The sequence below is a fragment of the Columba livia genome, chromosome 5 (genome assembly GCF_036013475.1).
Source record: "Columba livia isolate bColLiv1 breed racing homer chromosome 5, bColLiv1.pat.W.v2, whole genome shotgun sequence".
Classification (NCBI taxonomy): Eukaryota; Metazoa; Chordata; class Aves; order Columbiformes; family Columbidae; genus Columba; species Columba livia.
The window spans coordinates 49,339,988-49,353,677 of NC_088606.1; the positions used below are offsets into that span (position 1 = coordinate 49,339,988).

General features: G+C 40.6%; 1 protein-coding gene across 12 annotated transcripts in view; it reads right to left on the reverse strand.

Moving 5' to 3' along the window:
• The window catches only part of LRP5 (LDL receptor related protein 5), a 180,698-nt gene extending 167,967 nt beyond the window's left edge, over positions 1-12,731 (reverse strand). For 3 of the 12 annotated variants that reach the window (XM_065064887.1, XM_065064888.1, XM_065064886.1), the window contains exon 1: positions 12,546-12,731. In XM_065064887.1, the coding sequence (XP_064920959.1) occupies positions 12,546-12,633 (88 nt within the window). In that variant the 5' untranslated portion in view covers positions 12,634-12,731. The remainder of the gene's footprint in view (positions 1-12,545) is intronic. The other 9 variants (XM_065064896.1, XM_065064895.1, XM_065064890.1 and 6 more) reach the window with 5 other exon arrangements.
• Between the last annotated feature and the right edge of the window lie 959 nt (positions 12,732-13,690).

A 13,690-nucleotide genomic window follows, 5' to 3' on the forward strand; every position in this document is an offset into this window, starting at 1 on the left:
TATTACGTTATAACATGATAAACAACCATGATATACAATATAAACAACCGTGGTATAAAATCAATCTATATCAAGACGTGATCAGCAGATGCTCAGATTAAGTAACACAAGCCTGCTACACAGTCCCAATCTCTACAGCACAAAATGAGATCCAAGGTTAAGACTGAAAAAGAACTAAGATTAAGTATTCCAGAACAGATCTTTGTGGGGAAACCATTCCAAAATACAAGCATCCTTGCAGAACTAACTGTGGAATAGCTGTTAGATTTTGAATTCATATTCTATCTCAAACAAAGCAAGCTTTCTCACCCTACAAATCTGTATAAGGAAAGTTATACTAACAGGTCCCTAGAACATTCCTCAAAGTTGGGCACTGCAGTACATCTCCCTTAAAAATAAAACTTTCTTCTGTGTCCCTGCAATGCTGACTTCACATAATTCTAGGAATCAGAAAGGCACCAAAAAAAGCACACTAGAATCTTTACCTGTATCTACCAAGTGCCTTCTGGATGGGCACAGAGGCTTTTACACACACATTTTCGTATGTCAAAGAGCAAGTACAGTGTGGAGGACTGAATCAGCTGGACTGAGAACGTACAGTATTCCACATCCTCCCTCATTGCACACAGAATTTCTCAGGAGGAAAAACCAACCAACCAAACAAACAACATCAAAACCACAACAAAACCAAAAAGAAAACAAAACACAAAACAAAAAAAACACAACAAACAAACAAACCCCACAAACAAACACAACACCACCCTCAGAATAACCAGCCAAGAGGTCAACGCTTACAAAGATCCCATAGCCATTGTTCAGAGAAAAGGTATCACTTGCATCATTCCACACACGCAATAAGCTCTGGGCTGGCTGTATTCTGCCTCTGAGGACTAGCGCCAGATGTGCTTTATCTCCAAATGCCAAGAGTTCCACACCCTGGGGATCAGAACCAGAGTTATTTTCCATGAGTTGTAATTACTGTAGCAGGATGGAGAAGGGCTGGATGTGTCAAGGTGGTAATCCCCAAGATAAAAGAATCCTAGATTACTTAAATCTTTCGCAGGTAACAATGAAGACCTTAATTTGGACCATGCAATTTGAGAAATAATATGGAACAGAGGTCACAAGTGTAAAGTACTTCTATCTACTTGTCCTGGTTTCAGCTGGGATACAGTTAATTTTCTTTCTAGTAGCCATGGTTTGGATTTAGTATGAAAAGAGTGTTGATAATACATTGATGTTTTAGCTGTTCCCAAATAGTCAAGGACTTTGCAGCTTCCCATACTCTACCAGATGCACAAGAAGCTGGGAGAGAGCACAGCCAGATTAGCTGAACGAAGCTGGTCAAAGGGATATTCCATACCATATGATGTCATGCTCAGTATATAAACTGGAGTTGCCCGTGGGAAAGCAAGATGTGTGGTTCCAGCCACCTGGATGATAAAGGAAGATCAATACTAATATGACCATCTAGATGGTCAAAGAAATAATACTAACATAATTAGATCATAGCAAAATATAAACGGCCTTGGACAGATTGTGTTGAAGTACGTTTCTCATAATTGTAAAGAGTGATAGCCCAGACTCGTGAGAATGGTATCTCGGGCTGGATGACTGCCCCCAAATGCATGGGATGTGTGAATGTCCTTGGACCCGGTCTGTGAATGAGTGGGAACGTAACTGAAACAAACATAACATCAGTGTGGTATGTTTTTAATAACAATGGTTGGAAAAACATCTTACGTAACATCTTAGTCCAGGCCCGTATCTGTAAATCCTATAAATTGTAAATGGCTAATAAAGAGGGGCTCAGCCTGGCTCAGCTCTCTGCTCTGCCCGGCTCTGCACTCTTTCCTGAACAGGATCTCTGTCTGCGTGTGCATCTTTGTCTGCATCTCGGCGTGCGTAGTTTCTAATTGTCGCAGTTGCCCAGGGGGCATATACTGCTGCTCAGGAAAAGGGCTATCACTGTCATGGTGAGCAACTGCATGGGCCATCACTTGTGGTTTTTTTTATATTCTATTATTATTATTATTAATTTTTTCTCTTCCTTTGCTGCCCTATTAAACTGTTCTTATCTCAATGCATGAGGGCTTTTTTTTCTCTTTCTAATTCATTTCACCCCCATCCTACTTGGTGGGGGGTGAACAAGCAGCTGCATGGTCCTGCCTGCCAGCAGGGGTAAAATCACAACACTGCTCATCTTCTGTCCATTGCGCACTAGGCTGAATGCCAAGTACCAATCTCCAAACACAAACTAAGTTGCAGCTTCTCCATTTTTACCAGTTCTGTCACGGACAGACAATATTAATGGAGCTCCATGCTAAGGGGACAGCAGGCAGCTTCTTCAAACTGCCAGACATTGAAGGGTGTTTGGGGTTGGTTTTTTGAGTGTATTTTTTGGTGGTGGTGGTTTGGTTTGGTTTGTTTTCCCTTCCACTCAATGATGCTGCCTCATCATCCTACTTGGAGAAGTAATCCAACGAGTTTCCAAGAGCTCTCCTGACCACTGCTTTTAATTGATTACCCACCTACAGACATTCCAGCCTTTAGCAATCCTAGTTCTTCACACAGTGGGGCAGGGGCAACACAACACAAAGCAAGCAAGTAAAATGAAAAACAATACACAAGATACCTGCCTCAAAGAGCTCTCAAGCTGAGAAGAAATACTACCAATACAGAAGAAGGATAAAACATGCAGAAATAATAAAATAAAAACCACTAAAAGTATGGAAAGTGTTTATGCAAGATTAAAGATTTAGGTGCACAATAATGATCAGGCATACAATTTTGATTAATAAAGTACACACCACACTACCTTTTCAGGGATACTTTACCTACCATTCTGTTAGTTTCCATCTTCCTTTCTAATGATACACCAGTCATTGAGAGATTAATACAAAAACAAAGGAGGTTTATTACTAGAAGATTATCTACCCTGTTTCCCTGAAAATAAGACAGAGTTGGTATTAATTTTTGCTCCAAAAGATGCTTATTCTTTACATGTATAGCTGCCAGAACACTATTTAAATTGACTTTTTAAATGAACTGTAACTAGGGTTTATTTTTAGAGTAGGGCTTATATTTCAAGCATCCTCAAAAATCCTGAAAAATCATGCTAGGGCTTATTTTCAGGGAAGGTCTTATTTTCAGGGAGACGGGGTAAAAAGCATATGTATAGGAAAAGACTACTAAGAGGTGCTTCTTGTGTAAAACACTCCAAGATGCATTCAGAGAGACCATTTATGTATCACTGTCACCTTTTCTCAGATGAAAAGTTGAAGTTCATAGACTTAATGGCATACTTCAGTTAAAATACCAAAACCAAATCCAGGTATACTGAATTCCAGTCCCATATCTAGCGACCATGAAACTTGCCTTCTTAAAATTTATGTATCAAGATCTAAAATCAGGGGTTAAAGTCTACATAAAAAGCAGTGTTTTTTTTTTTTCCTCAGAAGTGGAAGGTTATTCAATAACACAACCATTCAAATGAAAGGAAAAAAACATAGCAGGAGAAACTGGTTAACCAAGTGTTTAAGCACATAAGAACATACATACATACTATATACACACTCATACATACACATATGTAAGATACCACTCCCTCTCTCCATGTCTCACGTCTTTCCACATGTACATAACTTCAGCATAAACTAGCCAGGAACCTGTAAGAGATTACTTCTGCCTTGGTAAGCACTTCTGTGAACTTAAAGCAAATCTGTCTCTGCTTCGACAAACTGAGTGGTCTGGTGGCGCATTTAAACTAAGTAACTACCAGTGACTAAATAAAATCCAGGCATTCTCCAGTTCTTTGGCTCATGCAAAATGGCTTCACTTTTCACAAATGTCTTAAAAGCTCTTTAAAACACTAAAATTTGCAAAGAGCAGAATGACCTCGGCATCAAGGAGCATCTAATACAGGGATTTTGTCACAATCATCAGGGATTACTACCCCCAAATCCTGACAAACATGTTGTTTTCTGTCGCTTTGATAGAAGAAGGGAAATTCAAAAGCAGCCAGGATAACTCCATGGCCAACTCTCTGCCCTTTAAATTAAAAATCTTGCTAGCTGAGCATTTCTTTTATCTGTTACAGTCAGATGTGACAGTAACGATGAGTGGAATGACCACAGCCATGAAAACAATTCAGAGAGAAAATTAATCACAACCTATATCACATAATTTGGCCACAAACTCACTGTGACCAAACAGCAATGCCTCTGAAAATATTAACCATCTGTAGAATTTGTTTGTCAAAGTTTATTAGGCAAATAAGACCTAGAAGCAGACTGTTAATATGCTTACTAAGTGTCAAGTACATCATTTGAAGTTCAAATGGTATGGATTAGTTCTGCACACAAGGTACAGAGCTCACTCCAGCTGCTCATCTGCAAGTCTTACAGAACACCTGCAGATAATGCCCCGGTTTTGTGGATGTCTTTTAAAGCAATTATTCTTTGCCCCCGAAAACCTTATTTTTATATCTGCACAAAAACTTTAAGAAACCGTGCCGTACAAATTCTTTTTTAATAACCCTTGAAGAGTAATAATAACACAAAAGACATAAGGCCTTTCACATCACCTCAAATATCAAGTATGCACTACTTCTAAAACTAAAGCTAGAGAAATCTGCTTAGAAGACTTCCTAAAATTCAACACACTGAGCTTTTCAACCCTGAACACTCTCTTCAGACAAGGTCTGGTTACATAGGAATAAGCCACAGTTTACATAGCAACCTAGAAATGATGGGCTGATGGAAAAAGACATGACAAAGTGCCCAAGCACCTCACAGGGTGCAAAAAAAGAGCAAAACCTCATAAGAACAAAGTAGCTGGGAGACCACTCACTCAGTGTCACAAAAAATACCCTTCGGTCTTATCTGAAGAGAAAGACATAAAGAGTATATTATTCAGGAAGTCAAACAAGAAAAAAAATTCCACACTACAAAGAAATAAAGCTTCAAGTAGCATAAGCCAGCTACTCCAGAAAGCTCCCAGAGATGTGTCATGGTGGGAAACCTGCAAGACACTTCCCTACACCATGCACAACCCAGCTCTTTACTTCATGAGCACATACGAAATAAAAAGGGGTACTTCTGAACACCACTGTCATAGTGAGTCTGCTGAAAAAGTGTGTCATCTCTTACAGGAAGGCCAAACCCAAATCTTTATTTAAGAATTATCTAGAGAAAAGATTGTGGCAAAAGTGTATCATAACAAAGTGCAGCTGTAAGTCAGGACTTCCTACACACTGGTTAATTCAAAGCAAAGTCTCACAAAGCATTTTGTTTGGTTTATCCACAAGACATATTGTCACTTATGCATTCTATGCTGCTGGTTTTTTAATTCATATAAAGACAAGTACAACAGGCAGGCTTAGGAACATGTGTCCTCCTCAACTGATAAAGATATAAAAGGAAGCAACTTCCCCTTCTTCACAGCCATAGTCTATAGTGTGAAGTTAAAAACAAACAAACAAAACACACGCACACAAAAAAAACCCATATATATTTCTGGTCATATAAACACTTTTTTTCCTCCCTCCTTCTGAAGTCCAGCTAGGATCATTTTAATTTGAAAGAACAGCAAATAATATGTTCATGCAAAATGAATGAAAAAAAAAAAGTACAAGGACTGGACAAAGCATCCATGAATCTGGAATCCAAGTAAAACCGAAATTTCCACAAAAGGTATGCTGAAGTTATTGACAAGGATTTCAGTGCATTGCTGCTGTTATGCATAATCTGTGCCTAATTCAAAACCTGGACTATTTGGCTTAAGCCACAAGTACATAGAGTGTGCCATAAAAGTTCTCAAATGACATATCAATAACCCATAGATTATCACAGCACTGAATACTTTCATCATGTTAGGAAAAATTTATTCATGGAAAGAGTTGTGAAGCAGTGGAAGAGGCTGCCCAGGGAAGTGGTGGAGTCACCATCCCTGGAGGCGTTTAAAAGATATATAGATGAGGTTCTTAGGGACATGGTTTAGTGCCAGAGTTAGGTTAATGGTTGCACTCAATGATCTTGAGGGTCTCCTTCAACCAAAATGATCCTATGATTCTCTTTTCTCAGATCCTTCACTCACCTTCCTTTTGATTTAGTTAAAACTAACACTGAACAAAACCACATTATAATACACTATTTCATTCCAACAGCCAAGAAACCTACTAAGCAGGTCCACTCAGTCCGCAGCTCCTCCTCATCTGCCAAGAGGTATAGAAACATGAAACAGACAATGGTTCCTCACACTCTGGGTTTGTTTTTTTCTTAAACATGGCAGAAAGAAGAAGTCAAGCTTCTGCCATCACTTTCTGCCACCTCCTACCTCTGATCTAATTCTTGCAGGCTGAGAATCAAGAGTGCCGTAGGGCTAATTTATCACCTTTACTACCATGTGTAACAAGCTACTTTCAAAAAGAAGTATTAATAAACGTTTAATGAATCATATGTAATGCAACAACACCCTGAAATTAGTCAATATACACTCAAGGCAACCTAAAGAAAGGGCAACAGAGAACCTCTGGAATCACCATCACAAAATGTTGTCAAATCCTGAGCCAAATGAAGGGAAGTCAAGGTAAGTAACTCAATCATTTATTTCCCTCTCAGACAAAACTCAAGTCAACAGGTGTCCTGTAAGAGGGACAGAACCACCAAATTAAGAATACTGCACTTTCACAGGATACCTTGTGCTACCCTTTAACAACAATCCATGGGAAAAAAAATGAAAATCAAGCCCTTTGTGTAACTACACCAAAGACAGAAATATAATTTCCACCTTTTCGCTTTTCGTAGTAGAGGGGAGAGTTATAATCTAACACACTTGCAACTTCATTTCTCCAGTTGCATCATTTTTCACCATAACTCAGGAACAGCCCACTTCAGTTTTATTGAACAACTGCCTGGTTTATCTCTATAATCTCAACAGGAAGACCAGAGTCCAAAAACCTTAACTCTGTGTGCCACAAAGACAACTTTTATTACTCTTTAAAGGAAGTCAACTTAAACTGGGGAAGTTCAATTTTCTTATGTGTAAACAATAGATGCTATGTTAGCACAATATTCAGAATTAGCTAATATTCATACAGCACTTATGAAAGCCCAAGTGCCAAACGGTATTCAACAACTATTGTATTATTAAGCAGTGACATTTTAAAATACATATGCCAATATTTGAGGTCCGCAGATCATTGATGATCGCACCAGGAACTGACTATTCCATCTCCTGTCAGTGCTGTTTACTGCACTAACAATAAACCTACATACTGTGAAATGAAGACAATTCTGTAGCTGATTCACAATCAAGAAATTCCTTCTCCCAGCAGACTGTCCCCATTAAGCTCATCTAACAAAACATACTCATATAAAGTATTTATTGGTTTAAAAGCAGTTTCACTGTCTCTAACCCTTTCATCATCCAGAGCAAATGAACCAATTTAATCAAGCACGTGTCAATTTACTGGTACTTTTGCAAAGTCACCCATGAATTTAACCATCAATACAAAATGACACCTTACATTTCCCTATGCTGGTAGGCAAAGCATGAGTCAAACAAGAATAAAGGAAACAACAACTAAATTAAAAATCCTGTTTATTAAATGGACCCTCAAAATCCTTATCAACACATCACCCATGCTTTACACTCCTTGGAGCTTCTCAGTAGAATTTTGTGGTTTAACACATATTTTCAATCTTAAGTAAACAGAAACCACAAAGATGAAATGCTGGTGAGATCCGCATTCTGATTTTTCGAGAGAGAAGGAACCGAAAGAATTTTTGGCCCATAAACTCCTAACAAACAACTGTATCGAAAAACATTTTGTGGGACATACTTCCCATTTTCTCCTCTCACCACAAATGTTTAATCACTCAAAATCTGAAGAACTGCTCAAAATATCCCTTGACTCTATCATGAGACTTTCCATGTCCTAACTTAATAGGGGTAGAACTCTCCAGAAGTATCTTTTCCAGTTCAGAAGTCCCAGGTTTGGGTTGTCAGGAGACAGAACATCTTTGACTTCTTCAGAAAGTCCCAAGCGTCCAAACAGCACCTGGCTTTAGCCAGGCAGTGTCCCCAGCCAATATCCTAATTATTTGCTCCTGTCCTAAGTGAACTTGCAGTGTTGTTGGACATGTGCTGTTGGAAAGCAATATAGTGAAAAAGGAAAATAATCCACATGCACCAAAATTTCAACAAAATGCTGACTCTATTGTGCATAGTAGAACTGCATCATTGCTGACCTGTGCCATAAACTGGAAGGATACCTACTTCACTGTCATTCTTCTCATGAGGCTCAGGTTGGTACCTATTTGAGTTCTTCACAAAGTTCTCAAGCAGAAAGTAACAACTATTTTCTCCAGTGATGTTAGTGCTGTGTTTTTTTCAGCCATATCATATTTGAGAAATTCTGAACTTACAAAAGCCGAACATTTTTAATGTTTAATAGCTATTGAGTTAAAGGTTTAAGAAAAAATTAAGAGGCCTAATTCAAAACCTGGACTATAATGAAGAGCAATCAAGTTACCTTGAATAGCTTCTTTCTAACAAGGAATTTAAACCTAGTTATTGTTCTCAACCTCAAGATGGCAGGTTGCTTTCATACAATACAGTATGTTTACAAAAATAGTAATCTAATATGAAACTAAACCTTGACATTAAAACTATTTCTGAGCATCACAAATAATGAAATTTCTTTTATTTCTGCTTTGACAAAAAGAGAGTCAACTACATTTAACTCTACATTGCTTGCTAAATTTTAACTAGAAGAAAAGTTACATTAGACTCTCTTTATAAGTCAGGTGCATATATACTCCAGGAGGGCTTTTGTGATCTTTATTTGTTGTTATGCTGCCACACCTTACCATAACAATAAAGGATAACAAGTTTTAAGATACAAACTCTGTTTGCTAAAAAGTCACCTTGGCTTGTGTTATTAAAGAAACATGCAGGACTGAGAAAATTAACAGCTGGAACAAAACCCATGGTCTATTTCACTAATGACTATATTAAAAACAAAAAATTCTTAAGATAAAAGCTAAAGCAGTTGAAATTTTTAAAAACATTCAAAAATAGCAAGAGGCAATGGTGGAATTTACACTGGGCTATGGATGAAACACATTTGCACTCTTCTAAAGTATAGACTTTGTGCATCATGCTGATTTATTTATTACTGACACATCTACAGTATGAGTAATTTTAAAGCATCTCTGGATGTTTTCATTTCATTAAAATGAAATTTAAATGAAATCAATTTAATTTAAAATTAAATAGTAACTAATGAATTCAAGCACCATACATAAAAGATAGTTAAAGCCATTATGCTTTGTCTGGAGACAGAAAATACAGTGCTCTGAAGGTATCAACTAAAACTTCAATCTCACTATTTCAAGAGGACTTACGACCATAATTTGTGGCAGACCCTCACATCCTACTAGGAGTAGTTACTAGGAAAACAGCTCCCTACATCAATGACAGACTAACTGAAATGGCACTGAAATGCAGTTGGGGACTCCTCTGTAGCAAGTTTCCCCATCATAAAATTAGCAAGTGTTCTTTCCTGCTACATTCTACATTTAAGCATAGTGATAAGTTTCATTAGATTTAAGTTATCTCAGGAAAAACAGTATGAATTAAAAGGCATTTTAGGTTGTGCTCAAATGCATCCCTAGTTTCAAACTTTTGTAACCATCCTGTCACACTTCTCTGTTCGTCTTCTTTTATCTTCTGTTTCTTAATATCAGGCAAGTAGTCATTCCATTACAGAAAACTAAGATACAGTCTTACAATTTTGGCAAATGTTCTAGTACTCAACAAGCAACAGCTAACCAAGCTTTTGTTGAGTTTCAGTAAAACTAATTCTTGCTTGCAATAATTCTTAAACAAGAATTACCTCAACTACTTCCAGGTTTTACAAGACCCACATAAAACACCTGCTGTGCAGTAGTAAACATTCAGAACTTGAATATTTTCAGACAAAATCATGCCATTGTCATAACCATCTTGTTCCTGTATAATTCGCACAAGCAAGAGATGCCTCCCCTCAAGGAAGCACCAAATGCAAATATCATTTTGTCTTATCTCAGTGAAAGAAAAACAGATGAGAAATGCACCAAAAAAAATATTTACATTGCTGCAGAATACGTTGCCAAAATTAAAGGAGTTCCAATCGAAGAAGTTATAGAAGTGACTGCACAGAATGCACTGAAAGTATTCCCCAAACTTTGGAACTTTCTTCGGATATAGACTTAGAAATACGTAATATTGAAGAAACTATTGTTTATGGTATAATTAAAAACCAACGTGCATACAACCCATATCTGCAGCACGTTTATCATTATTTCAAGCCACGTAAATAAAACCACTCCTGTGGAGCAAGGACTTAGCTCCACAGCAAAATTATTTAACAGCCAAAGTATTCAGGATCTATTACAACATGCCAAACTTTGCAGAAGCTTTAACACTGCGGAAGTTTCAGCACATCCTCAAATCTTGCAAAGATGTATTTACATATTTGTATGATAAGCACACCAAAATACTTTTAAGAGGTAAAAGTCCCTTAAAGTCAGGCATCTGCTTATGGTTCTCAGAAACGGAACATGGAGAGTTTCTCATAGTACAGAGTGTTTCAAAAAGATTAACCCAATTTGAAATGACAATATCTTGTCATTTCCTCCTGTACTATGAGGAGTACCATCCAGATCAGCCTAACAAAATAATCACATACCTTGCTACTAAATAGGCTGAACAAAAACAGTGTCATTGAGATTTCTAACCAAGACTCTTTAGCTAATTGCTAAAGACCAGTAGATTTATAGAAGAGTTTTTCTGTGCATGTTAAGGAAGGTGACTATTGATACAGAATGCATACTATATTAGAAGAATCACTGTCTGTAAAATTAGGTAAATGAACACCAAACTCCAAGTTACAACTTATTTTGCATTTTTATGGTGAACTCTTATTTTCCTAAGAGTTCCAAATGTAAAGTTATCCCTTTTTAAAAATATTTATTTCCATTAGAGTCTGTTAAGTAAATGTAAGCAAACACTCAAGGGATGCTACCAGCCTCTTCTCCATTTAAAACACCTATAAATTGATTTCTCCTCTTAAAAGCTTCAGTCAAGCAAGAACACGAACATCTTTCCACAAACCTAAGTGTTCAGAAAGGAATAAGCCATACTTCAGGTTCTCTGAAATATTCTTAAAAAACTGAGGCAATGTGTATGGAGAAGGTGCATCCTGAGACGTAATGGGCACCTTTTTCATATAATCCTGACAGAACAAACAATACATAATACACACCTACATAGAGCTCCAACTAAAAATATAGAGTGATGATGCCAGCAGGAAAGGTCAGTTCTCTAGCTCTACATGACAGTTCCAATAACTACAGACAGTTTGAAAAGGTGGGTGGCCCAATAAAACAGGCCCTGAGGTGATATTCTGACAGCCTTGGCCACACTGCCTAGTTTTCTAAACTACCTAGGAAATTAGGCTTCGGCTTGCTGAAGCACCGGGGCAGCATTCAGGCAGACCAGAAGTAGCAGCAACAAAACAGAAGTCTTACACACACAGCCCTAACTCCCCGTCTTCGGTGACAAAAATTCAGAACCCAGGTAGCACACAGAGAGAAAAGATGGTGAACGGACCCCGGCCCTCTCTTCACGGATGCTGCAAGCAGAGCACAGCCTCCGTCTATTTGTGCTTTTAAAGGATTAGCACATTCACTTAAAAACTTATTGCAAAGGGAAAGCAAAGGGCAGGCTCCGTGCCCGGGACGGAGCGCAGGTTAGCGAGGAGGCCAGCGCTCCGCCGGCACGGGGAAGCGGAGCTTCAGCTCCGGCAGCGCCCGAGGGGCTGGGCCCAGTCCGGGCATCCGCACACCGACCCGGGCCAATCCCTGCCCGCCGTTGCCTCCGGCCGGGCTGAACGGTTCCTCCCGCCTGCAGCGCCACCGCCGCCCCCACCTCCCCCCTCTCCCCCCGCCTTAAAAAGGAGAGAAACTCGCCTTCGTCCCACCAGCTCCCCACCATTGTCAAGATTTTGATGAGCGACACCCGACACGCCAAACCCCAGAGAAATCCCTGCCCCGACACCGCGGAAGGACGGGAGTTGGGACGGGGGATGACGACTTCTGCCTCTCCTTATGCAAATGTACATGTTTACCTGAGCTGCCCTCGGGGGGACATGTCCTGAGGGGAGGAAAGGCCTCCTCCACCTGCTTCCCCACTTTGCAGCAAAGAGGGCCTAGACTGGATAGTTCGGGGGCAGGGGGAGGGGAGGAAGAGAGGACGCATCCAGCCTCCTGTCTTCGTCCCGTCCCGTCTCGTCCACGTGCGCGTCCTTCCACCCGCGCGGGAGCCTGGCCCGCGCCCCGACCCCACAGGATCCCGCTCCCGCCCCCCTCCCTGCTGCCGCGGCCCCGCAGCCCTCCCGCCGGAGCGCGGGGGAAAGTTTGCCTAAGTCCGACAACAAAAGAGACAGCGGCGCTCGCCTCCCCGCCGACCCGGGCCTCGCGACGCCCCGATGAGCTTACCCCCGGCCGAGCCCGGCTCGCACCGCAACACCGAGGCGGCCAGGAGCCGCAGTAGCAGCAGCAGCGGCTGCGGGGCCGCTGCCTCCATGTTGGGCCGCCGCAGCAACTGCCGGAGCCCACGGTACGTCTCAGGCAGGCTCCATGCTCTGAGCTCAGCGAGGAAGGAGGCGGGGAACGGGGGAGGCGCTGGAGCCGACCCTCCTCCTCCGCGAGCCGTCGGCAGGGAGGGTGCTGGGATCCTCCGTTCGCACCCGCAGCCCTGGGAGGAACCGAGGGCGCACCGTCCCGCCGCAGCGTACCCCACGCGTGGGTACACCTGGCTGGGGGGGGGGAGGGAGAAAGTGGGATTTCAGGGTTTTTTTATTTCTTTCTTTTTTTTTTTTTTTTCCTCGTTCCTTCTGGAACAATTACTGCAAAACCAGCCAGGAAGGTCAGAGAAGATGGCTAGCTGTGTGTTCAAAAAGCAACCTTTGGTGGATTTACAAGTTAAGCGTGAGTCTGCCCCCCCCTTTTTATGTCTCCAGGAAAAAGGGTGGTTGGTTCCTTCCCACATGGAGATTTGCTTTTGCTTTCCTCCTCACATCAAAACAAACGTTTCATAAAGCTACTCTTCTACAAAACAATACTTTTCAAAGAAAGGCACATTCAACAACGATCTTCTGTTGCCTTTTCCCCCATGCTAAACGTGCCACCTGCTCATATAAACACATTGCCACTAGGAAAGGGGCAGAAACAGCTGCCTTGTGCTATGAGGCCTTTGCAGTACTTGGGTCAGGCTGCAGAGAGTGGAGCAGCATGCAGCTCACACTGAAACATCCTTCGCCTTTTGCGTGTCAGATACTATCCCACCTTCCTAGCAGGGATAAAATAAAATATGTAACTCAATAATTTCCATTGGAGTCTCCATTTTCCGTTGTGCTGACATTAATTCTACAGTAGAAACAAAGGTTGCTAGGTGGAAACAATGAGGGCCCACCTGGCATCCCCTTAAACCATTTTTGTAAGTCTCAGAGCAGGAGCTGTAAATCAAAAGCAAGTATTTAACAAATGGATGTTAAGTTTAATAGTTTATTTTCATTTCAGAGATGCATGAGTTCCAGGTTTCCCAGTTGCCATGTAGTTACTTAACTGCCTTGCTATAGGTG